At 42.2% G+C, this 26,914-nt stretch overlaps 1 protein-coding gene across 2 annotated transcripts in view; it reads left to right on the top strand.

Annotated features, from left to right (window-relative positions):
* The window catches only part of PRKCE (protein kinase C epsilon), a 606,660-nt gene that overhangs the window by 205,286 nt on the left and 374,460 nt on the right, over positions 1–26,914 (top strand). For both annotated transcript variants that reach the window (XM_007523339.3, XM_060187546.1), the window contains exon 2: positions 25,836–25,899. In XM_007523339.3, the coding sequence (XP_007523401.1) occupies positions 25,836–25,899 (64 nt within the window). The remainder of the gene's footprint in view (positions 1–25,835; positions 25,900–26,914) is intronic.

The following is a 26,914-nucleotide window of genomic DNA, read 5'->3' as shown; positions in this document are numbered from 1 at the left end:
GGGAAAGTGGGCCCTATGCAAGGGTTCCAGGACTGGGGGAAGTAGGGGCTCTATAGTGGAGATGTGAGGTTCCTGCTGTCTTAGGGTTCAAAAAGGCAATCGATAGTTGATGTTATCATCACATTATTTGGTAATTGGGTTAACTTTGAAAAGTCCTTTTGTTATGGTTTGCTGTACAGTATCCAGTATCTTGTATATAGCTGTGCTATTGGATGCTTCGGCAATTCATCTTAAGTACTCATGTGAATTAGAACACTGCCTTCCCTTGACTCTTATGAGTCAGGAGTGAAGGGCTATTGAGTGGATGCAAAAGGACACTTTGCCCTCAAAAACTACAGTGATGGAACTGAGTAACCATGCTCTTTCTCTAAGCCCGTGTCTTCAAGAATGATTCTTTTCTTCCAGCTTCCTGTCTGCCAGTCTGGCTGATCATTGGTTTTCAGTTTTCATGTAACTGGGGCTGGGATGAGAATTCAGGTGATGGAAAGGCAGCATACACACAATACAGATGGCATGTGGGAGGTTGGATAGTGGGAGTCAGATCAGGGTGACATTGTATGGTGAGCCACCAACTACAGCTTTGAAACCTGTGGAGGTATGCTGAATAGTGTGGATGCGAATGCAAGTCGTAATTCCTTTTTCCTATAAAGTTTCAGACACCACTGCTTTCTGGGTAAATGAGTAACAATGGTGAGACTTCAGGGAAGCAACAACACAAGGAAATAATTGCATCCAAATGGTTTTGGGGCCATGTCATAGCACAGACCACTGCCTCTTTAATGTATGGATCTGAGGTGGCTGCTTCTTTGAAAAGTAATAGGAAGTTTAATAGAGCTTGGAAGTGATCACTGTTCTGTGGAATGCAGATGGAACTTGTATGCAGCACTTTTACAGGACTGAGATGAGCTCAGCAACAGAATAAAGGAAAATGTTTTAAGAGGGGCTGAGCTTGAAAGAATGAATCTTCAATGGGATTTTCCAGCTGGATGTAATAGAAACATCATGGGGCTTTGCTTTTGCTTGGTATTGCATCATTTAACAAATAGGAGTTATTGAGCACTGTTCAAGGGCCTAGTATTGTTCCACGTGTTCTTGACAGAGAGGAAGTGATCTCTGAGGATGAGCAAGAAAGATAGAAGTACTGGTTTGCGTGGGACCCCAGAATTCCTAGAGAATATTCCAGGTAGTGGTAGGTCTGAAACTTTAGGTTTACTTGAACTTTTCAGGGCAGGAAAGGGATGATTGTAGGGAGGAACAACTGCTGAAAAAGGGCGGGTGGAATGGAAAAGGCCTGGTGTAGGAGGGCAATATGGCTGAAGCAGAAGGGGGTAGGAGAAAGAGTTGGAAACTCCAGTTGGGGCTGAGTTTTAAAGAATATTGAATGTCAGCAAGAGATGTTGTGACTTACGGTAGTAAAAATTACACAATCCACGATTTTAACTTTGTTGTTTGGATGTGAGATGCATAAGGATCATCTTGTCCTTATGTCTTGGCTCAGGACACAAATACCATTCAAGCCTTCAAATGTAATGCTGCTTTCTCTGCATTTGTTGAGCCCTTCATTATTATAAAGACTTTTTTGTGCATATTTATTGCAGATATCTATCATTTTCTCTGTGGGCATTTTTAGTTTGAGGCAGTTAAGGCTCCTTGAGATTATTCTGAGTTGTGGACCTTAGTGAGAGACAGTACAAGAAACACAACTTTGAGTTCCTCTCTCCCATAACAAGAAGCCTAAATCATCCTTTATCTAGTCAGGTGCTAGCTCTTGTGCCTTTAACTCCAGAGAGCTGTTTTGGGCCACTGCTAGAGTATTGTATATAAGACTGCACAGAGCCAGTGTCTTACACCCTCAAGGGTTGGGGGAATCACCAAGCATAGGGTAAGGAAATTGTGGTGGGTACCTGTGTTTAGAACTGCCAAGGCTGGTCTAGGATAACTTACCCCTTATGCTCCTCACCCTCATGCTGTACAGTAATCTCATAGATGGTAAGCTTACTACTACTTTGTGCTCTTTAGAAACTGGTAGGTTGATGGGACAGCACATAATTTAAAAATATTGTTCATGTCTCGAGTCACTGTATTCAACATGGAACACTTACATGTTGAAGTAATTACCTGCCCTAAGTTACAGATGCTAACAGAAAAGGTGGAGCAGCACTGTTTCCATTGGATGGAAGTAAGCCATGCATGCTTATCAGACAACTTCTGTGTGCAGGACGTTTTGCTAGGAGCAGGGGACTGGAGGACAGAGGCGAAAGGGAACTTTAGAGTAGTTGACACCTGTGAAGAGCTTCCTGTGATATCTGTGGACCAGTGAAAACAGTTATGGCTATTTGATTGATGCTCGGTGCTCAAGGAGTGGTGCAGACCAGGACTGGGATGTATTGGGAGTGAGGTTGAGGCCTAGGGAGGTACACATTTGGAGCCTACTGTAAGGTTGATTTAGAGACCAGTGCATGTGGGAGTGCTTGAGCGGGATGGTACAGCAGTTGAGTTGGCTGAAGCACTGGGAATTTGTGGTGATCAAGAAAGTATACAAAGAACACAGGGACAGTGTAGAGGAAGTGAATTGCCATATTGAGGAACTGAGTGTTACCCTGTGGGAAGAGGGATGCATGAGATGTAGTGGCATTATAAAGATGGCTGTATTGTGTGTGGGTCGGCTGGGTTTTCATGTGCAGAATGAATTAGTGCTCAGAGTAAGGGAATATCTGGAAGACCAGATCCCACAGAGGATGGAGATGGAACCAAAGGGCAGGCATAGTAGCCCATAAAGAGACGTGAGGGGGCTTATTGGCTGGCTGGATAAGAGGGGCCCTGAGTGTGGGAGGGCCCAGATGGCTGGATTGAAGGTCCTGAGAAAGCAGGCTCTGGAACATTCTGGTTCATGTTCTGTAAGCTCCCTTTCTGAGTTCTCTGTGTACTCTGTATATATCTCTTTAGGAAGCATTAAATGAAGTCAGCATATATGTTACTGTGCATAGTGTGTGTTTCTCTCTCCCTCTCCCTCTCCCTCTCCCTCTCCCTCTCCCTCTCCCTCTCCCTCTCCCTCTCCCTCTCCCTCTCCCTCTCCCTCTCCCTCTCCCTCTCCCTCTCCCTCTCCCTCTCCCTCTCTCTGTGTATAGTTACGTGGAGGAAAACTCATGTTCCTGTTATCTCCACAGGGGAGGAAAGTAATTTTGAAGTATGGGGAAGGCCCATGGCATTTTCTAAGAGTAGATGACTTCCAGAACATGAAACTTTTGCTTAGCGGAAAGTACTATGGCTCTTGACAAAAGTTGTAAAGCAGCTAAAATTGTGTACCCACTAGTAGATGGGAGGGGCAGGAGTACACCAGTCATCATGGTCCTCACACCTGCCAGTATGCTTGGGGCTATCTATGGGCTGTTTGTGGCTAAGTTTGTCTGTGACTAAGTGGAAATGAAGTTAACATCCAGAAATCCTCAACTTTATGAAGTTCCTTTCTTCCTATTGTCCCAATTTGTATGCCCTGTGAAGACACTAAGCAACTGAGGGCTTTGTGCCTGTGGGCCTTGTGCTTTCACCTGGCTGACTCAGATGACTTGGCAGTTGAGTTGATGGCAGGGGTGCATCTGGAAATGCTATAGGCCAAAAAGCATGAGTCTATGCTGTTCAGTGAATAAATTTTGTGATCAACTGTTAAGTATTTCTCGTAGGACTGACTTTTTACTCTCTTAGGAGTGTTTGCCTGTTAACCTTCTCTCTGTGTAAAGAGAGTTGTTTCTTAACCTTTTATTTTGGTACTGATTCACTTTAGTTGGCAAAACAAACTCACTTTAATGAATGTCCTTATTCCCTCCAAGAAGTCCTATGATTGATACGTAATGGCCCAAACAAAGGATAACACTAAATAGATGAAGTTTCTCTTTAGCCTTCTGATTGGGTTCTGGGAGTGACTTGCTGTAACTGGCAGCTGTTACCAGCAGTCCAGTTGCCCCTGCTGCCATGCTAGGCCTGGGAAGACAAAGGTGGTGAGACATGTTCCTGGAGAGTGCAGTCTCCTGAAGTTTCTCCCTGTTGTCAAGTCCTATGCCAGGATGTGTTCTCAGCAGTGAACTGCATTCAACTGCATTCTTTCCACTGCCTCAAACAGCACACAAAGGGATTACCATTATCTGCATTAACATCGATCCTTTTCTCTTTCTTGCAGAAAGAAAGGGGGAATTTGTTGGACAATATCTTCCAACAAGTGGTTGCGATAGGGTATCTACTTTCTCAGATGGGTTATTGCAAGCCTAGAATCTCCGTAAATTAGCAAATCCATGATTCACTGTTAGGTTAGTGCATTGAAGAGTTAGAGAGTAACAAGACTTGTCAGGGGAAGCAAATAATAGCATTTTCCATATATGACTAACTAGGTACCAGGGTATTTGTTATAACCTGAGAGGATCACACATAGTGACAAAGTCAGTGGGAGGAACAGAGAGGAAGCCATGAGTGATCCATGGTCATAGTCACCCCCAGCCTCTTAGTTTGAATGCTATTTGCAGACTTATAAGGAAGATGCCTTCCATCTGTCTGTGAAAGAGTTTCTGATTTTCCATACTTATTCAGCTAACTGCATGTTGTTTATTTCCCAGGTTGTCCCATGGCCCCCCATTCCACCTCTGGGATATGTCCAATGCTGCTGCTGGCGGTCACAGAGGCATCTGAGATGCATGTGGTCTGGGCACTGATTCTTTCTTTGTGTACAGCAGATGCCAGGCAGAGGGTCACAGCCCCCAGGATGTGTGAGGGAGGGGCTAGATTGAGAAGTTCGCACTCAGTATGTGTGCTGGCCTGGTGAGTGACTTTTCTGTGGTACTCTTGGGAGGTTGGCAGGCTTGCTGCAGGCTCTGGAGACCTCCATGGCCCTTGTCCCTGCGGTGTGCTGACTTTGCACATCTGGCTTTCCACAGGGCTCAGGAGCACAGTCATATGGAAGCCCATCAGGTTTGGTGGTGGTAAGGTAATCTTGAGATGATCAAAGGGAATCAGGGATAATTTGCAGGCTTCAGGAGGACAGTCATGTCTGTCGTTAACTCAATTAGCTCCATCAATCCTCCCTAATCATCTAAGGTAAACAAGACAGCTTTTGAAGTCAGGAAAAATATCTTTATGAAGAAAGAAAAAAGATGAAGTGGTCAGCTCCTTTTTTCCTCCAAAGCACTTATCATTGTGAATTCTAAACAATATGATAAAAAGTAAGCACCAGGGCCAGGCAGAGGTGTACCTGGTTAAGTACACACATTACACTGAACAAGGGTTCAAACCCCTGGTCTCCACCTGCAGGGGCAAAGTTTCACAAGTGGTGAAGTAGGGCTGCAGGTGTCTCTCTGTTTTTTTCCCCCCTCTCTAACTCCCTCTCAATTTCTCCCAGTCTCTATCCAATAGTAATTAAATAAAAATTAAAAGTAAGCAAACAAAAAAACACACCTACTGTACCTGCAGGAGAGGACCAGGGAAAGGGCATGAGTGGTCCTTCAGAGATGGTGTGGTTAGGGTCAGAACAGGCAGCTGTAGCTTGGGTTTATTCACCCCTTTGTCTCCAGGAGGCTAATGGGTTGGACTGCCCATTCCAAGGTCCATTTATCCATGGGAATGAATGCAGGAATAATGAGCTGTGCAGCAGCCTCTATGTCTGCACCATCTTTATCTCACCTCACTCTGAATCCATTGTTTCTTACTTTAGAACACACAGGGTTGTCCCTGTGGGAATTGGAGTGAACGACAGCCTCAAGGGCTGCCTTAGGCAGGATGCTAAAGTACTAGCCCCTTGCTCCATTGCTTTGCTGCAGTGGAACTGGAGATTGGGGTGCCTCATTGCAGCCCCCTGTGTCGAAATCCTGAGGGAATTTAGAATTGGGGGATTTGGTGGGAAGGGAGTTTATTTTAGAACTGCAGCTGCAGGCGGACAGACTTCCCAGAAATAGGAAATAACCTTTATGATAACTACAACATTATTTCAGTTTTTCACATTTTTTCCTCACCACACAAACCCCACCTCGCAACAAGTGAGTTATATTAGTTTAGCAATGATAAACGAATGAGATGTATATATATGTACATTCATGCATATAAATGTGTGACAGGCAGGGACTCAGGTTCGAGCCGTTAGTCCCCACCTGCAGGGGGAAAGCTTTGCAAGTGGTGAAGCAGTGTTGCCGGTGTCTGTCTGTTTCTCCCTCACCTATCAACCCTTTCCCTCTTGAATTCCGGCAGTCTATATCCAATAAATAAATAAATATAATAAAAATTAAATATGTGATAGTTATTTTTCACCAGCTCTTTTCAAGATAAAGAGAAAACTGAAAAAATTACCCAAGGCTTTTTTTTTTTTAAATATCATTCACATGTCTGTGACACTTGTTTATATTTGGTGGTAGAAGTTTGAAAGGAGGGAGGAGGGAAGTCAGAAAAGGCTCCACCAGGTTAGTGGAGGTCAGGCCTCCATAGGGAGGTCTTTTTAGACATCTGAACAGATCCTTCTTCCTGTTACATTTTTGTGTGTATTGGGGACCCCTGGGATCAGTTTATGTCTTTGTAGTCTCATGGCTCAAGCTATAGATACACATTCTGTATTCAAAATCATGAGGGCTAGGTTTGTTTAGAAGTTCAGACTTAGTGGTCCGGGAGGTGGCGCAATGGATAAAGTGCTTGACTCTCAAGCGTGACGTCCTGAGTTCAAGCCCCAGCAGCACACGTACCAGCATGATGTCTGGTTCTTTCTCTCTCTCCTCCTAGCTTTCTCATCAATAAATAAATAAAATGTTTAAAAAACAGTTCAGACTTAAAGAAATTATACAAGGTGACAGTATAGATTCTGTATATTGTATACCTCCGCTTCATTATCAAACAAGTTAATATTCCTATAACATATGTATATATGTAACACATAAGGTAATACTCACATTATGAGCAATCAATGTAGACAATAATCAGTCTTATGTCAGCTTGGGTATGGAATTGTTGGGCAAATGATTTTGCCTATAAAAAGCCATGTTTTTAAAGTGTGTGTGTGTGTGTGTGTGTGTGTGTGTTTTGATGTCAAGATTGTAGGTCTGTTCTGTTTGTCTGCTGGTAACTGTTAAATTCAGATCTTAAGCCTAGGCTTTCCCTTGAACTTCAGGTTCACCCAGCCAGTTGCCCTTGGATGTCTCAGAGGTATCTCTAAATCTGGGCAAAGCCTGCTTCGGGTGCTTCACCTACCCTGCTCCACTCACAATCTTCTTGTTTAGCCAGGGGCAACTCTGGGTTTTGTTAAGACTCCAAATTTTTATCTTCTTCCCGAGTCTGTCTTTATCTCACATACTGCATCCAACCCATGAGCAGCCTTTTTAGTTCTACCTTCAAAATTTATCCAGGTCCATCTTTTTATTTTTAAAGACTTTCTTATTTATTTATGTATGTATTTATTTTAGTAATATATTTATTTATTTATTAAAATACAGACAGAAAAATTTAGCGGGAAGGGAAACAGAGACAGAGACAGATACTTGCAGCATTGCTTTACAGATTTGAGGCTTTGCCCCTGCAGGTGGGCAAGTGGACAGGTGGACAGGTAGACTGGTGGATAGGTGGGGAATGAGGGCTTGAACCTTGGCCCTTCCACACTATACTGTGTGCACTTAACTAGGTGTGCCACCACCTGGCCACCAGGCCTATCTTTCTCTAGCTACCATCTTCTCTCACCTGGGTTATGCCAGTCTTCAGCTCTTGCATGTATTATTGCTGTGGTTTCCTCAGTGGCTTTCTTGCTTCTTCATTTGTACCTATGGTTTGTCAACCAGCCACACAGGAGCTAGAGTGACCTTTACAAGGTGTAAGCCACAGCATGTCACTATTCTGAGCAGACTGTCCTCCTACTGCCTGTCTTGTACAGAGCCCAAGACACCATACTTGCCATACTTTGTTTCTCTGACCTCATCTCCAGCTGTTCCTCCTCCAGTCACACCCACCTCCTCCTTCTCCTGGCTGTGACCCAGTTGTTCTCCCTCCCCACCCCCCAACTAAGCCTTTGCACTTGGTCTCTGCTGCCTGTTACATTCCCATTTCCCTCCTCAAATATCTAGTGCTAATTTTGTTTGTTTTAATATAGGGCAGACCTTTCTTGATAAATTAGTAGGTAACACACAGTCACTAACCCCAAGTTCCAAATCGTGAAATATACTAAATGATAATCAATAGAAGTTCAGTGCTTGGTTCCAGTTATATCTGCTCTAGGCAATAAACAGAGCATTTACTATTACAAGTATAGATGTGAAGGTTTTCAACTTTGTTTCTTTGAAAGACTGAGAGCTTTCTTTGTGCTTGAATAAAAATTTATTTCTTCTGTTTACTTCAAGCTCTGTCTCCACAAATTAGTTATTTTAAGTGACACATGCTAAGCTCACAAAGTAGACACAAAGTCATAGAATACCCATCCTGTTGTCTAACTCAACATACTTGTGATATGAATCTCTTTGGTGCTTGTGTAAAAAATACCATATGAAAGTCTAATATCCATGATCGAGATCCACAAATTAAAAAACTTTTCTGACATTCAGACCTTGCACAAGTAACTTTTAGGTCCCTTTTGCTGTGTGTTTCAAAGAATATCTTCAAATGTTCAAATAGTGGTGTTGGTTTCAGTCCATGTATTTCTAACTTGTGTGTCCCAGCCTGTTTATTTTGTAAGATGTGAGGCTTTGGCAGGGTTAGAAAATGAGCGCTCAGTGTGGGAAACATCTCCTAAACACTAATTCACACTTCTCCTCTGTCACATCCCTAATTTTCCTCTAGCATCGCCCATTATAATGGCTTCCACTAACTGTGTGCAGTCACACAGGTATGCTTGGTTAGGAGGTACTTGTGAGCTAGCTCAGCAAAGCGCAAGGACCAGTGTAAGGATCCTGGTTCGAGCAGGTGGGGAGCCTGGGACTGGAAGCAGGATCCTTAAGCGGGTCCTTGCGCTTTGCACCACCTGCACTTAACCTGCTGCGCTACTGCCCAACTCCCTGTGGTTGATTTTCTTACTCACAGCACCTTCCTACTCTCCTTTTTAAATCTTTTTTAGAATATCTAAGACACATGGGACTCTGTAGAGCGAGGTGACAAAACTCTGCTGGGTCATATATCATACCAGAAGTAATGCTTATTACCTGAAGGAAGAAACATGCTGTTAGGAAAGTTTGTTTCATGGAAGATTGTTTGAAAGAGTCTAAGGAATAAAGGCAGAATGTGGATTGTATCACTCCTCAGATAATTGAGGAATACTGTCTTGAAGGAGCTCTATTGAAAGCAAAAGCTGTTTTTTATTTAAATGCACTATTGAGACTTCTATAAAATTATATTCTAATTCTATCTAACTAAGGAATATGCCTGGCTTCTTATCACTCATAACTGGTAACTAGAACTGGGTGTTATTGTTTCCACCAGAATTTAACTCTAATTTTAAGGAATTCTGGATTGAGAATCAGGGTAACCAAGTATTTTCCCCCCTAGTAATTTACTCAATGCCTGACTGGATTGCCTAACGTCATTATACTTCTTTATCTGTAAATGAGTGGGTTAAACTACATAATGTTCTTTAAGCAACAGCAGACTTATTGTTTGACACTTTTAAATTACAAAAGTTATAATAGAAGCTGGAAGTGGAAAATGTAGAAAACTATAGTTATGTATATAAAAATCATATATTATTCTACTTCCCCATATATAATTTTTCTCCTGTGTGTATGTACCTACCCACTTACATTTTATTTTTATAGAATTGGAACATAGAGTACACATTCTTTTATAATTTCATCTTTTTTCCACTTAATGCCACCTTTTGAATATCTTTGATGTCATTAACTATGATTCTATAAGGCTTTTATCGTAATGGCAGGATAGCTAATGATTTGAATATGCTGTGCTGCAGTGTATTAAAATAGTTTGTTATCATCGCACAATTAGTTTTTAGTTTTGTACCCATAAAAGTGCTGTAGTATTACATTTGTACTTAAGTTTATGTGTAATTTGGGATAAATTCCTAAATCACTTTCCACACATCTTTTGTCAACTTGCACCTCAGCAGTGTTTTTTTTTTTTTTTTTACCCGAGCACTGCTCAGATCTGGCTGGTGGTGGTACAGGGAATTGAACCTGGAACTTTGGACCCTCAGGCAAGAGAGTCTTTTTGCATAACCATTATGCTATCTACCCCTGCCCTCTCAGCAGTGTTTTATAAAGTGATCATGTCTCCAGTCCTCTCACTGGCACTGGATAATATCACTGAAGGTGGTATGTTTGTGAAATTTCCATTCAAGGCATTCTTAGGACACATATCTTTTTTCCTTGCTTACTCATGACCCCATGTTATGAATATTAGGGAAAAAATGATATGTGCATGCAGGGATAAAATGCTACAACAGTAAGCAGAAAGAGGATACCATCAAACTATGTCATTGAATTTCTGAGATGAAATTAGAAGGTTGATTGATATGCCAGTGGAACAGGAGAGAGATTTAAAGGAGCCACAGCCCAGAACATGTGCAGAAGGTACTGAAGTCTTGCGCAGAGCCAAGTGTTCTGTACATTTCTGCGGAGTTGCAGACTTGCAGATTACAATCAAACCAGAGGACATAATGAGATGTGCTGCTGAAAACAAGCAGCCACTCGAAGGTCATAACTCATACTATGAAAATCTGGAGCCAGATCCTGACCCTCAGGATAAAAGCTATACAATTCTCTTAAAAAGAAATACTCTAGTGGTTTTGAGAGAACCAGCAAAGCTGACGTGGGGTCATGGCTATAATGGCTATAATGGCTCTAGACCTGAGACAGAGGACCAGTGGCCATATAAATATGTTGCTCCTGTCAACCCCAAATATAAAGAATTCTCTGTGTTAGGAAAACTCAACATATTGTTAGAAATAAGACTTCAGTGGAAGGGCTATAAGTTAATATTTAGAAAATCTTGAATGAGTAAACAAAAAGTGGATATATACATAGATACGCTAGGTAGGCATCAATCCTATCTGAATTGGCATTTCAGAGAGAAAAAGAGGAGATCATCAACAGAAAGCAAATAGAAGAGCATTTTCCACAATTTCACAATTATAATACTTTCTAGTATTATATTTCCACAAATATAATACTAGAAATTTATAACAGTGATACTCTGAGATATGTGTACCATTGTGGAATTTCATAGTACAGAGACTAAAGAAGATCCCACAACTTTCAGAGTGAGAAAGCCACCTACTGAACAGTATACTTACTAGTCAGAATGGCATCAGAAAACTTTGTCAACATTTATAAGAGAAAAATTTGAGGGCTGGCAAAATAGCCCACCTGCATAGTATGTTGCTCTGCCATGTGTGTGGCCCAGGTCTACACCTGGTTTCTACTATACTGGAGGAAGCTTTGACCCTATGGCTGGCCTTCCCCCCCCCAAAAAAAAAAAACGAGAAAAGAGTATCTTGATACTATTTTTTTACCCAGAAGTCAGTATGTATCCACTTAAACTATAAATTGCATGCAGAGACAAGAGTTGTAAGTTCTTTAAAAAATGACTTTCCATATACTTTTGGTCAATACTGCAATCAGAATAAACCAAGGAACTTACCCAGCAGTAAATGTTGTTTCAGCAATAAATGTTGTGTCCATCAGAGCAGGAAAATATGTCATATTTCAATGTCTGTGCATTATCTCAGAAAGCAGTCAGTTCATGCTAAGGAGAGGATAGTCAGAGTCACCAAAGGAACAAATTGTAAGAGGAGACAATCCTAGGAAGACTTGAAGAGCTCAGAGAGGCAAAGGGTAGAGCAAAAGGGGCCCATCTAGAATTTGTCTTCATACTTTTTCCATTGAATGCTACATGGGTTATCTACTACATTTAGGCCCTTGGAAAGAAAGTACGGCTAATACCATTCACAAAGTAATAATAATTAGTATGAATATTAATGGTGGCATTTTGGATTTTAGAACAAATGTACACATAAAACATGAAATGCAGTTGTGATCAGAGAACAGACTGTGTTATAAAAGTTGATGGTCTAAAAGTAGAGGAGGGCACAGTAGTGGAGTGGGGAGGTGAGCAGGGGATAGAGAGGGATAGAGCAGAATGTCCTCTTGGTCCTTCTGCCAGCCATGATACCACCTCCCCAGACAATAATTAAGATCCACCGGAATATCAGATTTCAAGCTCAGGCAAAAACAAATAAACAAACACACTAGTATAGCCACAGGCCCTTTGGAATATAACTAAAATATGCCTACTAGCTATCTACAAAATGGAGGGCCCCCCAACTCTTCATCTGCACTATTCCAGCCTTTAGGTCCATGATTAGTCAACAACTTGTTTGGCTTTGTATGATAACTGTCAGGTTCTGTGCGGGAGAGAAAAGAGACCAGGGTGAGCAGGAACGCAATGCAATGCCTTTATTGATCAGAGACAACGCTTTTTATACATCTCTTTAACCGGAAGTGGCAAGTGGGAAAAGGAAATGGCTAGGAGAGGGGGTGGAGAAAAGAAAAGAGCTTGAATGTAGAAAGCTTCCATAGCAGCTGTTTTGAAGGTTCTAATCAATGGTATAAACCAATACCCTGCAGGCAGGGCGGGTCTCAGGCAAAACAGTGATTATGTAAATAATCACCACAGCATCAAGCAATGCACGGGACCTGGTGTAATGATCAATATCTCCCCCATTCTTTTTATCTAATGGCCATAATATCAGGAATATGGGCTGCTTTGTGAGGCAGGGAGTCCAATAAGAGGAGGCACACCTTTGGGGTTCTACTGTCCCTTCTTGCTTAACCTCTCGGTAGAGAGAGAGACTAACAGGATTGACACACCCCTAAGGTTCAAGCCTTGCCAAGCTCAACCACATCCTCACAATTTCCCGACATCTCCCTCTTTCTTAATGGCCATGTATAAATGGGTCAGTGTCTGTAAAAGACTCCATTTCTGTCAGGGGAAAGGGAGTGTAGGGGTGAACAGAAAACTATATCATGCAGGCATTTTCAAAAAGAACTGGAACCACCACTTGTCAACCACCAGGTTCCAGATGCTTGCATGATGCCGACCAGACTTCCCTGGACAGACAACCCCACCAATGTGTCCTGGAGCTCTGCTTCCCCAGAGCCCTTCCCCAATAGGGAAAGAGAAAGACAGAATGGGAGTATGGATGGACCAGTCAACGCCCACGTTCAGCAGGGAAGCAATTACAGAAGTCAGACCTTCAATCTTCTGCATCCCACAATGACCCTGGGTCCATGCTCCCAGAGGATTAAAGAATAGAAAAGCTATCAGGGGAGAGGATGGGATATGGAGATCTGGTGATGGGAATTGTGTGGAGTTGTACCGCTTTTATCCTATGGTTTAGTCAGTGTTTCCTTTTTTTTTTTTAATTTTTTCTTTAAGAAAGGATTAATGAACAAAAACATAAGGTAGGAGGGATACAACTCCACACAATTCCCACCACCCAATATTCATAACCCACCCCCTCCCATGATAGCTTTCCCATTCTCTATCCCTCTGGGAACATGGACCCAGGGTCATTGAGGGTTGCAGAAGGTAGAAGGTCTGGCTTCTGTAATTGCTTCCCCGCTGAACATGGGCGTTGACTGGTCAGTCCATACTCCCAGTCTGCCTCTCTCTTTCCCTAGTAAGGTGTATCTCTGGGGAAGCTGAGCTCCAGGACACATTGGTGGGGTCTTCAATCCAGGGAAGCCTGGCCAGCATCCTGGTGGCATCTGGAACCTGGTGATTGAAAAGAGAGTTAACATACGAAGCCAAACAATTTGTTGAGCAATCATGGATCCCAAGCTTGGAATAGTGGAGAGGAAGTGTTAGGGAGGTATTCACTGCAAACTCTAGTGTACTTCTGCTTTCAGGTATATATTTTGCCGTAGTTTATGGATATGTGTGAACATAAGCTCTCTCTCACAGAAACTGGTGTATATCTAGGTTATGGGACTTTGTTAGAAAGTGAACCACCTGAGATGAAATTAGAGTGTACTATAAAAGGAAAGGTCTCACCCGAGTAATGAAGCTGAAGGGTTGTCATTCCACACGTGAAGTCTCTGGACACAGTCTGAGGTGAAGCATGTTGAGGTGGCAATCGTTGCGTTGGTTAGGTTGTGATCAGCGGATGCAATATTATTTGGTATGGATTGGGAGATGCATATGGGAAAGTGGGCCCTATCCAAGGGTTCCAGGACTGGGGGAAGTAGGCGCTCTATAGTGGAGATGTGAGGTTCCTGCTGTCTTAGGGTTCAAAAAGACAATCGATAGTTAATGTTATCATCACATTATTTGGTAATTGGGTTAACTTTGAAAAGTCCCTTTGTTATGGTTTGCTGTACAGTATCCAGTATCTTGTATATAGCTGTGCTATTGGATGCTTCTAATCTACTTGGTCTAGGCTTTTGAGAGAGTCCGCATATCAAATACACAGCCTATATATTAAAAAGATTTAGTTTCTGTTTTGAGAAACTTTGAGACATACAATTGATTTTCCCCCTCTCATATTAATTAACTACTGATTTATATGTCTACATTTTGCTAGGAGTGTACATAAACACCATTCCCACCACCAAAGGACTGTGACCCATCCCTCCCGCCCACTCCCACCCCCCACTGGCCCAGGAAGCTGCATGTCTACCTCACCACTGGGTTTTTACTTTGGTGCCCTACTTACAATTTGATCCGGTCCTGCTTTTAGTTTCCCTTTCAGATCTTCTTAGTCAACCTTTGTTGATGAGTGGGATCATCCCATACTCATCTTTATCTTTCTGACTTAGTTCACTTAACATAATTCCTTCTAGCTCTGTCCAAGATGGGTCAGAGAAGGTGGGTTCATTGTTTTTGATAGCTGCATAGTATTCCATTGTGTATATATACCACAGCTTTCTCAGCCACTCATCTGTTGTTGGGCACCTGGGTTGCTTCCAGGTTTTAGCTATTATGAATTGTGCTGCTATGAACATAGGAGTACACACCTCTTTTTGGTTGGGTGTTATGGAGTTCTTGGGGTATAAGCCCAGGAGAGGAGGAATTACTGGATCATATGGAAGGTCCATGTCCAGCCTTCTGAGAGTTTTCCAGACTACTCTCCACAGAGGCTGTACCAATTTACATTCCCACCATCAGTGCAGAAGGGTTCCTCTGTCCCCACATCCTCTCCAGCATTTGTTGCTGCTGTCCTTTTTGATGTATGCCATTCTTACAGGGGTGAGGTTGTATCTTAGTGTTGTCTTAATTTGCATTTCTCTGACAATCAGTGACCTAGAGCAGTTTTTCATATGTTTGTTAGCCTTTTGGATCTCCTCTGAGGTGAATGTTTTGTTCATATCCTCTGCCCATTTTTGGATGGGGTCATTTGCTTTTTTGGTGCTAAGTTTGCTGAGCTCTTTATATATTTTGGTGATTAGTTTCTTGTCTGATGTATGGCATGTGAAGATCTTCTCCCATTCTCTGAGGTGTCTCTTTGTGTATTGAATAGTTTCTTTGGATGTGCAGAAGCTTTTCAATTTGATGTAGTCCCATTGGTTTGTTTCTGCTCTAGTCTTCCTTGCAATTGGGTTTGATTCATCAAAGATGTCCTTGAGTTGTAGGTGGGAAACTGTTTTACCAATGTTTTCCTCTAAGTATTTGATTGTTTCTGGTCTGACATCTAGGTCTTTGATCCATTTGGAGTTGATTTTTGTTTCTGGTGAGATAAAGTGGTTCAATTTCATTCTTCTGCATGTTTCAACCCAGTTTTCCCAGCACCATTTATTGAAGAGAGCCTCCTTTTTCTATTTAGTCCTTTGGGTCCCCTTATCAAAGATTAGATGTCCATAGGTGTGGGGATTTATTTCTGGGCTTTCAATTCTGTTCCACTGGTCTGTGTGCCTATTTTTGTTCCAGTACCATGCTGTTTTGATGATGATGATGGCTTTATAATATAGTTTAAGGTCTGGGAGTGTGATGCCTCCATTTCTGTTTCTTTTCCTTAAGATGGTTTTGGCAATTCTAGGTGTTTTCAGGTTCCAGATAAATGATTGTAGTGTTTGTTCTATTCTCTTAAAGAAGCTTGGTGGAACTTTGATGGGTATTGCATTAAATTTGTATATGGCTCTGGGGAGAATATTCATTTTGATGATATTTATTCTTCCAATCCATGAGCATGGGATATCTTTCCATTTCTTGGTTCTTCTTCTAGCGTTTGCCCTTCTTCCGTAGCCAGTCAACAGCATCAGGTTGAGCCTGATGTAAAGTTTCGAGGCCTCCTTTGAATCTGGAGAGGTGGCAGTCGTTGACTATGTGGGTCATAGTCTGTCTGTAGCTTCAGGGGCAGTTCGGGTCATCTCTGGCTCCCCAGCGATGGAACATAGCGGCGCACCGGCCATGGCCTGTTCGATAGCGATAGAGGAGGGCCCAATCATAACGTGCTAGGTCAAAGCCGGGTTGACGCTTGCAGGGGTCTGTGATGAGGTGTTTGTTCTTTACCTCAGCTGACTGCCAACTCTGTTTCCAAGAGTCTGGAACAGAGAAGTTCAGTGTAGGCGTAGGGGACCAGATTGGGTGACGAGACGTCAAGCGTTGGACAGGGTGGGCGAAGATATCCGCATATATTGGCAGGTCCGGTCGAGCGTAGTCGTGGGAAATGAACTTAGATGATGCCGCATCCCGACGAATATCTGGCGGGGCAATGATGCTAAGAACTGGCAGCCATGGAACCAGGTATCAGTTTCTTTTTCCTTGAGTAGCGACTCATAGTTTTCAGCATACAAGTCTTTCACTTCTTTGGTCAACTTTATTCCTAGGTATTTGATTGATTTTGCTGAAACAGTAAATGGGAGTGATTTCTGGATGTCTTCTTCTTCAGATTTAGTGCAGTGTTTTTATAAATAAAAAATTAAATGAAAAACATGGAGGGTCAATGAATACTATCTGTGGTTGCTCAAACAAGAAATCTGCATTTGAGATTGCTTTGTTGTCCCGAAGGACAGAAGAGGAACTGTGTGTTACAATGTGTAGTGATTTTGTGGAGGGAAAAGCAGTGAAGTGGTGAGTGAGCCAAATCCTTATCTATCACAACAGCAAGAGAGAAAGTCCAAAATAAAAAACAAATCAGGTAATTGAGTAGCACTTATTTTATTTAGGGACATGGTAGTGACAACCAGAAGAAACTTAAAGCGAAATGATTAAAATTGGTTCCTTCTTGGGAGTACTAGGGCAAGGGACTGCTGCTTCTCATTATAAGTTCACATATCATTTTTGTTTTTTTAAAACCAAATACATCATGCTACTTAACTTTTTTATATTTTAATAAATAAGACAGAAATGCATATTATAAGCTTCGAGGGAGCTCTCCACATTCTGGGCCCCTCCAGCACCTCATGGTGTATTCTTCCTGTAGCATCTTTATGAACCCATTTTTTGAGGTGCTTGACACACAGCTGCCAAGTCCCAAGTAACAGCAGCATTGTGGTTGGAGGATCCTGCTTTAATCCAGGTTCTCTACTGTGATACAGACTTTGAGAATGTGTACACATTACTTAAATCTCTAAGCCACAATTTTCTCCTCCATGAAATGTTGACAAAAAATGACATTATCTCTCTCACTAAGATAATGTATGTTAAGTGCTCAACTAAAAGGTGTTTATTAGGGGCCAAGGCAGTAGTGCACCTGGTTAAGTGCACACATCAGAGTGCACGAATACCCAGGTTCAACCTTTCTGTTTCTCTCTGTCTCTATCCAATAACAAACAAACAAAAATATAAAAGATGTTTATTATAGTTATAGTTATTACTAATAGGAAGAAAATCGCCTTCATGGGGAGCTCAAAGTGAGAAGTGGCAGTTAATGCTTTGGATTTTGAAGGAAAGAAGGAATCAAACACTGCCATGAGTAATCACTGGTGAAAGTTTCTTCTTGACTGTGGGATTAAAAGATAGAAAAGTTCTTGGTCTAAGGATGATTTTTGTTGTTGTTGTTGTTGTTGCAGAGTCCTGAGCTCACAGTTGTGCTTGCCTCTATTGTACCTGGACCTGTTCAGTTTCCCCTGGAGACTCGATTGTCTCTTGCCTGTGCCCAGAACTTGGTTCTGCCCCCAAGGTAGCTGTAAGGGAAATAATAGTTCTGTTTCTGCAGTTGACATTTACAGGGTGCTAGCTGTGTGTAGGCACTACTTCTAGTGTTTCATCATCACATTTCATATCAGTACTGTGTCAGGTGCTATGTGTATTCTCAATTTACAGGTGAGAAAATTGAAGCAAAAGTCACTCAGCTTGTAATCGGTAGAGCTAAATTTTGGCCACAGGTAGGGTATCTTCAGAGTCTGTGTTCTCAAGCACTGCCTAGTATTGACATAAAAAGCAGGTAATGCAATGTAATCTAATAAATGCATCAACTGCATGAGTGACAGAGAATGCTGCAAAGCAAAATGCTAAAGGCAAATATAGATTGGTAGTAGTATGTTTTTCATTTCAGAGCACAGGGGTATGTGTCTGTGTTTCCTTCTGTTTACAGAAGGAAACATCTCTTCTCAGGACACACAGTCATGCATCCATGCTGGACCATTTCTATTAGAGAAGGTGGAGACACTGTATTGCATCTTTAGGATGCCTTGCAAATCAACAAGGCATACTAGGTATTGTGCTTGACATCTTTAGATGTTTTCTCAGCTTAGGAAAGCATTTCTTATTCATAGGTTTATTTGGAGCCACTTCCATCATCAGAGGGATCCATTCCCTGGGTGCACTTTAGAGCCTGTTGGAAAGAGCAGGTAGGCACTCTAGTTTACTCCATTTTGGCCTGTTGGTGGCTGTGGTCCATAATACAGGCTTCTGGTTCAGCCAGTGGAACTTTCAGGTGGAGGTGATAGCAGCTCAGTTGGCTTGGTCCTGGCAATGAGAAAAGAACATGGCAGTCTTAGGGATGTCTACAGGCTGCTCTCTGGAGGACTGGAGGTTAGAGGTTCCTAATGAGCAGAAGTTAGTTACCAACCTAAACTGTGTAACTCAAAGTGCATGCTGAACCCTCCCCACCCCACCCAGAATCTTTTACTTCAGTGCAATATACTAAACCCAGTCCAAGTTCTGCTTTGTGTTTTCCCTTCTGAGCTTCTGATATATATTTCACTTTCTTTTCTTTATTGGAGGATATGGGTTACAGTCAATATTAAATAGAGTAGTTTGTACATATGTAACATTTCTCAGTTTTCCACATAACAGTTCCACCCCCACTAGGTCTTCCTCTACCATCATGTTCCAGGACCTGAACCCTCCCCACCCCCAACCCCAGAATCTTTTAATTTGGTGTAATATACCAACTCCAGCCCAAGTTCTGTTTTGTGTTTCCCCTCAACTTCTGTGACTGAATTCATCCCATATTCATCATCCTCTTTCTGAATTATTTCACTTAACATGATCCCCCTAAGCTCCATCCAAGATGAGCTGAAGAAAGCGAATTCATCATTTTAATAGCTGAGTAGTATTCCATTGTGCATATACACCACAACTTACTCAGCCACTCATCTACTGGTGGACACTTGGGTTATTCCAGGTTTTGGTTATGACAAATTGTGCTCCTATGAACATAGGTATCAATAAATCTTTTTTGATGGGTACATTGGGTTCCTTAGGATATATCCTCAGGAGATGAATTTCAGGGTCATAGGGTAGATCCACTTGTAGCCTTCTAAGAGTTCTCCAGATGGCTCTCCATAGGAGTTGGAGTAGTTTATTTTCCCACCAACAGTGCAGGAGGGTTCCTTTGTCCCCATAACCTCTCCAGCATCTGCTGCTGTTACTTTTTCTAATGTATTCTTACAGGAGTGAAGCGGTATCTCATTGTTGTCTTCATTTGCCTTTCTCTGACAATCAATGACTTGGAGCATATTTGCATGTGTTTCTTGGCCTTTTGGATCTCTTCTTTGGTGAATAGTCTGTTCATATCCTTTTCTTATTTTTGATTGAGGTCATTTTTTTTTTGTTGTTGTTGCTGATTTTGGTGAGCTCTATATATTTTGGTTATCTTGTCTAAGAATGTACCAAGATCTTTTCTCATTCTGTAAGGGGGTCTCCTTGTTTGGGTGGTGATTTATTTTGCTGTGCAAGCTTGGATGTTAGACCAGAAATTGTCAAATACTAAGAAGAAATATTGGCAGAAATCTGTTCCATCTAAATTTTATAGGCATATTCAATGATACAAATCCAATTACAAAGAAGACTAAAAAAAATTAGCTAATGGGACTACACCAAATTGAAAAGCCCCATTTTTACTTATTTAATGTAATTTAATTTAATTTTATTTTATTTCACAGTTCTATAGTTTCTATCTCAAGGTAGCCCCTCCTTCTGGTTGATTAAGATGAGAGAAAGAGAGAGAGGGAGAGAGAGAAAGAGAGAGAGAGAGAGAAGGAGAGAAATAGAACACCACATATTTGTCCACTTTATTCACAAGGTAGCATAACAAATATATTGTATCTTGCTTCCCCCTTTAGAGAGAATTTTATATCAGTTAGTATATTTAAATCTTTTCATTCTTTTTGCGGGGGATATAGTGATCTTCCTAACTAATACTATAATTTCCTTATGTGGTCCTCTATTTATGAATATTCACAACAGATCTTTAAGGTCATCAAAAATTGTTGTAACACATTTGATTTAGTTGTCCTGCTTTTCATATGAGAAAATTGAGATTCCTACAAACAAAGGTAAATTCTAATAATCTAACAAGCTCTTGAGCCTACATTTGGGATGTGTTTTTCTTGCTATTACTATATTTTGATTACAGGAGACCTCAGAAGAAGGTGGCTGTGCCTATGAGTGTATTTTGCACATGAGGGTGGGTGTGTGAATGTGTGCCTACACAGGTAGGTGTACATTATGTTGTGTGACAGATGTGCTCTTGAAAAATCTGAATGAACTCTTTTCTTTTTAAAAATGGAATGTGAAAATTTAAGTGCCCCGAGGGTGGAAAGATGATTTGTTATTTAAAGGAAACTTGTAGAGGAATTCTTATGTGAAATGATGAGGTTTTTTTTTTTTTTAAATCTTTAAAAATGTCTTGATTGAGATATAATTTGCATTCACTAGGTTCCTTCTTTCATGTGTTTGGCTAGATGTGATTTGACAAGTACATACATTCATGTAACTCCAGTCCACTGTTAGAAAACTTCTATCATCTCTGAAAATTTCTTAGTGCTTATTTGAATTCAAATCTTACCTTCACCTCGAGGATATGACCAGTCTTGATTTTTGTTGTTAGAGATTAGTGTTGACCACCAATGTGCCCTGGAACCTCACCTCTCCAGAGCCCTACCCTACTAGGGAAAGATAGAAACAGACTGCTGGGGAGCTATGGCTCCACCTCCCAATGTCCACATTCAGTAGAGAAGTAATTATAGAAGCCAGAACTCCTACCTTCTGTACCCCATAAAGAATTTTGATATATACTACCCAAGGGCTCTGAACTCCAAATCTATCAGGACCTGGAGAAAGAAGAAAGAGGGAGGGGCATATGAAAGTAGTAATAACTACGGTTGTGATTTAGAAGGGAAGAGATGGGGGGCCGGTAGTTCAGCAGGTTAAGCACACATGGCATGAAGCACAAGGGCCAGCACAACGATCCCAGTTTGAGCCCCCAGCACCTCACCTGCAGGGGGGTTGCTTCACAAGCAGTGAAGCAGGCCTGCAGGTGTCTATCTTTCTCTCCCCCACTCTGTCTTCCCTCTTCTCTTGATTTCTCTCTGTCCTATCCAACAACAACAATTAACAACAAGGGCAACAAAAGGCAAAAAATAGCCTCCTGATCCCCAGCACCAGCCCCAGCCCCAGCCCCAGAGGAATATGGGAATGTCAGGAACTGAGGGCATTACCATGTGCATGGTGCCCTGGGAGCTGTTCAGTGATGTGTATTTGAGACACTTTCATCAATCTCAGTCTTCTCAAGTATGCAATAGCATCAGTAATATTTCCAATTTTATAGGCTAATTGTAAGGACTAAATGAAAACGCAGGCGAAGGGCTCAGTGAATAGTCAGTCATTGCTCAAAGAGACTCTGAGGGACTTCTACTTTTTAAAAATTTCTTTCATATGTCTTGGAATTCTGCCCACTGCCTTGTTCCTTATTCACAAGAGTAGAGTTCTTTCTATGCCCACCGTTTCCCCAATAGTTCTGGGGGTACAGGTGCCAGTGAGGTGTTTGAGGCATTGCTTTGCCTGAAACCAGCCTGACTCTGAAAGTCAGTCGTTAAGTCACAGATGAAAAGAATCAGCAACCCACAGAGGGACCCAGAGGCCGAGAAAGAGTAGAATGTATGTGGGACTTGGCCAAAGGGTTTGTGTGCCTATCAGAGCTAGAGAGGGGCCTCTGTGGGAGCTTTTGCCATATCCACAGGACATTGAATGAAGTAATTCAGGGAAGCCATCCACTCAGACAAGACATGGTTACACTCACCTTCTTTTCTCATGAGCACCTCATGCCCTCAGTTGACCAGGACTTTGCCTTTCTTGTGCCTGACTTTTTGCTGGGCCAGGTATAAAACTCTTACCTTATTTGATATCCATAACAACTCTGTAAAGTCATCAGATGTCCTGGACTAATGTGTATTACTGTCACCCTTGTGCAAGAGAATGCCTTTTTGTTATGTAGAAAGCTTGTTATAGGAAAAAGAACTTTGGGCTTAAGTAGTAGATTTGAAGTCTTTACTTTTAATAATAGCAACACCAGCAGCCACAAAGCATTTTGTATCCGGTACCTTGCTAAGCACTGTATTTGATCAAGATGGTTCAAATCACACAAGGTCTGTTATTAGCCCCACAGTACAGAGGAGCAGTCTGAGACATAGAAAAGGTTGTTGATTGATTCAGCATACAAAAAACAAGGGCATTCTTAATTATCTCATACTGACTATATACTGAGTGTCAGGGATTTTGCATCTGAGTCTCATGGAGAGAGTATGTATGTCTGTATGCATGCAAGATAGAGAAACAAAGAGAGAAGAGCCAGGTGGTGGCACATTACGGTGCATTAAGGCTGGGCACCTGCACTCCTTCATTATCTGGGCTTTGTCACTGAGATTAAATTAATTTGGCCATGATGTTGCACCGTACTCTTGTCACTTAGTGTTCCCAGTAACCCCTGCAGTCATCCACGCTGACGTCGCACCACGCTAGATGAATTCTCAGGGCCTTCTCCATCTACGGGTTGGGGCTCAGCCAGTGCTCTGCGGCCATCTGCCCAGGCTGCAGAGCTCTTTGTTGCTTCTGGCAGGTTTAACAGCTTAATTTCTATTTTTTTTTTCAGTTTGGAAATTCTGTTCGTCAGCACTGAAGGAGCAGTGGGTGCAAGAATGGTTTCTGATTGCTATCTTGAATGTTAATATCCTAATACATTTTATCATCAATGACCTGTCCCCCCTACCATGAGTACTCACTCCCATTTAGCAAAGATAGGCACACTGCCTGCCTCCAGCTCTGCCTCACGGCCCATCTCATTCCTGTGCTGCCTCCTTCCCTGCTTTTCACAGATAGCATTGTGCTTTGCCAGTGAAGCTCTCAGTTGTGGGAAATTTTTGTCTTGGAGGATATGAGAAAGTGTTTCACTTTGCCAGTGGGATTTAATAGCGATGATCTAATCTCTGAAAACCATACATTATTTAAATTCCATGCTTTTGGACAAGGGGCCCCTCTGATATTTTGAACTGTGACAAAGACAAGAGTCTGGTTTGGCTCCACTCAGTGGAGTTGACTGTTGGTTTTCCTGTTTGTAATTCAGTGCAGGTTCTGCTTGTGGCTGGGGGGCAGGGAATGGGGCAGTTACAGTGATAAGGGCTCTGTAGAACTTTCTCTTTACCCAGAAACCTAAAATCATGGTACATTGGGGTGGATATGATGGGGACAGTCATCTTGTGTTACCTGGTTCTCATCTGAATTCCAGGCTCAAACCCTAAACTCAGGTGGGCAGCTCCTATGAGGCTCTTCTCAGAGCTCCCTGCATTCCCACATTATCTCCCCTGAATACCAGGAGTACTCACAGGGGCTGCCACAATTGAGCATTGATATTCACTGTTGATGGAAGTGAAATATTGAAGGAAACCGTAAGTGCTGTTGGCTACTAAAGGCTGACTCTGAAATCAGGTGGGAATTGAGAGTGTCTCCAGAGCTTGGGTGATGGGTGGAGTGAAATGCAGGGGGTAGTGACCCAGTGAGTATTCTTCACCTCATAGGCAAGTAAGTCTGTTCACAGTACTACTTCTTACTCCCATCTGTTTTCTTTCATCTTAGTGTGATCACCTTGCTTCCTGTTGAGGGGGGATTTGGAGGGTGAGCGATGCCAGAAATGGCACTGGGAATTCCAAAAGCCTTTTCCCACCTCCACAGAGTTTAGTGGTTACCTCTTGATTAATATACAGTGAGCTAAGCAGGGATGCAAATATGAGTATGATATTCTGTTTAGCAGAAGAGACAGACATATGGGCAATGCATTACAGTTTAATAGGAACTGTGGCAAAGATACGGGTATATACTTTGGGATGCAAATAAAGGGGTAATTAATTCTAACTGAGAACATCTGGAGAGGCTATACTTGACTTGGACTTTGAAGGAGGAGAAGGTGTTCACTAGACTGACCATTCCTAAGTAGTAGTTACTAAGTTTCTTCTCCGAGGAAGTGGTAGATATTCACAGCTTGCTGGGGAAACCAGCCGGGCATAAATTAGCCAACTGACGTTCTACTCAGACAGATGGGATTGTGGAGGCAGGGATAGGCTTTGGGGTACTCAGTGATCCAGGCTTTCTGGAGTCCCTACTCTGTCACTGTGAGCCCAGTTTCTATAAGGGTACTTCAGACCTTGCAAGGTGTTTTAGCTCCCAGAGCCTTCTGTACCTTCTGTACAGAAGCAACAAGCTCAATTTGGAGGTGAGGGAGAAGGATGTTAGGGCAGTGGTGGAAGGGATTTCGTGGTATTGATTTTTTCGTACAACCCCAGTAGAATCTAGGGTTTGCAAAATGTGTTGGGTGAGGCGTGGAGAGCTTCAGCCTTGCACAAGCACCACACTCATTCTCAACCTTTGCAGATATTCTTCTTTCATTTGAATGTTTTCCCTTTCTTGCCTTCATAAAGTCTTCTGAGATTGCTCTTTCGCATTGATTTCAGGATCACCAGGCACTTTATCAGTTTTCCTCTGTGCCTCGCCATTAATGAGTTCAGCACTGATGTGTTTTTCAACTTTCCAATGAGAGTGTAATCACTCCTAGAACAGGAATAGTGTCTTGTGCTTTTCTTATTTCCCCTGTGGGCAGTTTGTGTGAAGAATATGGACTTCTTTAGACAGTTTTAATATTGAATTTTAGCATTGCCCATTTCCTCATCTGTAAAATGGAATAACAGGTTCTCAACCTTGAGACTGTTGGCATTTGGGGCTGGATAGTTCCTTGTTGTAGACACTGTCCCACTTGCTGTAAAATGTTGAATCGAGTACCTTACATCCACCCACTAAGTGATAGAGGCAACATGCTCTGTCCACCTGCTCACCACAGCCAAAACTATCTCCCTGTTATTTTCTCCACATATTTTGTGCAATGCCCCCCTCCAATGTCATCTGTGCCAATTTTTCTCTTGTGGTGCAGAAGTGGTCCAGTAGAGAAGCTTGGGAAGCGTTTTTTTGTAGGTTTGATCAGACACTCCAGCACTGCTGCTGGCCATGCCTGCTGACTCTCCTGCATTTGTAACCCACCTGGCACTTGATCCATTGTAGCCTGATGAATTGAGAGGGGTTGTCACTCTAGATCTTAGCATTTTGGGGTGGAAATGTCAGGAAATTCTCTGGCTGCACACTAACAGTCTCATTGTTGTTTTCTTAAATTGCAGATTGATCTGGAGCCAGAAGGAAGAGTATATGTGATCATCGATCTCTCAGGGTCCTCAGGTGAAGGTAGGAGAGTGTGACTTCACATTTTTGTTTGCTTCCATTGACCCTTTGTCTCCTGGTCTCCTCCTTCCCCTTATTGACTGGGACATATTGCAGTGACATTTAATTAATTGGCACATTTTAAAGGAAAAGGTTATTATGAAGATGCTCCTTATGCCTGTGTATCAAAAGGGACCAGCCATCTGTTAACTGTGGTGGAATAGAGGGAAGGTCTTGACTTACTGAGGGAGACCTGTGAAGCAGGCATTCCTGCCTTCAGTGTGCAGGGTAGGCTGCAGTGGAGGCCGGTGTCCTTGGAGCCTCTTGAGAGGGTGTGTGTGTGTGTGTGTGTGTGTAAAACCAGTTGGTTTAATGGTATTCAGAAATGAAATAAACTAAATAAGGAGTCAAATTTCAGAATCTTTTAGAGATGTTATAGAAGTATTGCTTTGTTTTTACTCATTTCATATGTTAACACAATTCCTGCTCTAACAAAGAAATAATGGGATAAGAAAACAGCTGCTCCCTGGTAGCTGATTAGACAGGACACAGTTCTCTGATAGTCAGGTAGCCCTACTTTCTTCTTATGCACTACCTCCTTCCTTCCTTTCTTCCTCCCTCCCTGCCTCCCTTTCTTTCTCTTTCTTTCTTCACCCTCTCCCTATCTCCCTCTTTCTTCCTTTACACCATCTTCCATTCATGACTCTCCCCCTCCCTTCACTGCTCCAGGAAGTTTTTCAGATAAAAAAACCAGAGACAAAGACACTTTAGCACCAAAATCCCTTCAGTGCTATGGGGGCCAGACACAAACCTGTTTTATGCCAGTGACCAAGCAAGTGTACTTTCCAAGTGAGCTGTCTTGTCACCTGCACCCTCTTCTTCCTATTATATCTCTGTTTTCTGTAACTTTAAGGAATTTCTGGGTGATGAGACTTGAGCAGTAGGGGTCAAAGGGAACACTAGACAATAAAATGTCCAGGTAGGAATAGGGTGATTGTAGCAGACTTGAGCAGGAATAGGTTTAATATTTCTGGAGAAG

The sequence above is a fragment of the Erinaceus europaeus genome, chromosome 3, assembly GCF_950295315.1.
Source record: "Erinaceus europaeus chromosome 3, mEriEur2.1, whole genome shotgun sequence".
NCBI classification, from domain to species: domain Eukaryota; kingdom Metazoa; phylum Chordata; class Mammalia; order Eulipotyphla; family Erinaceidae; genus Erinaceus; species Erinaceus europaeus.
The sequence above is the reverse complement of the archived record's forward strand: the minus strand, read 5'-3'. Positions and strand labels throughout refer to the sequence as shown.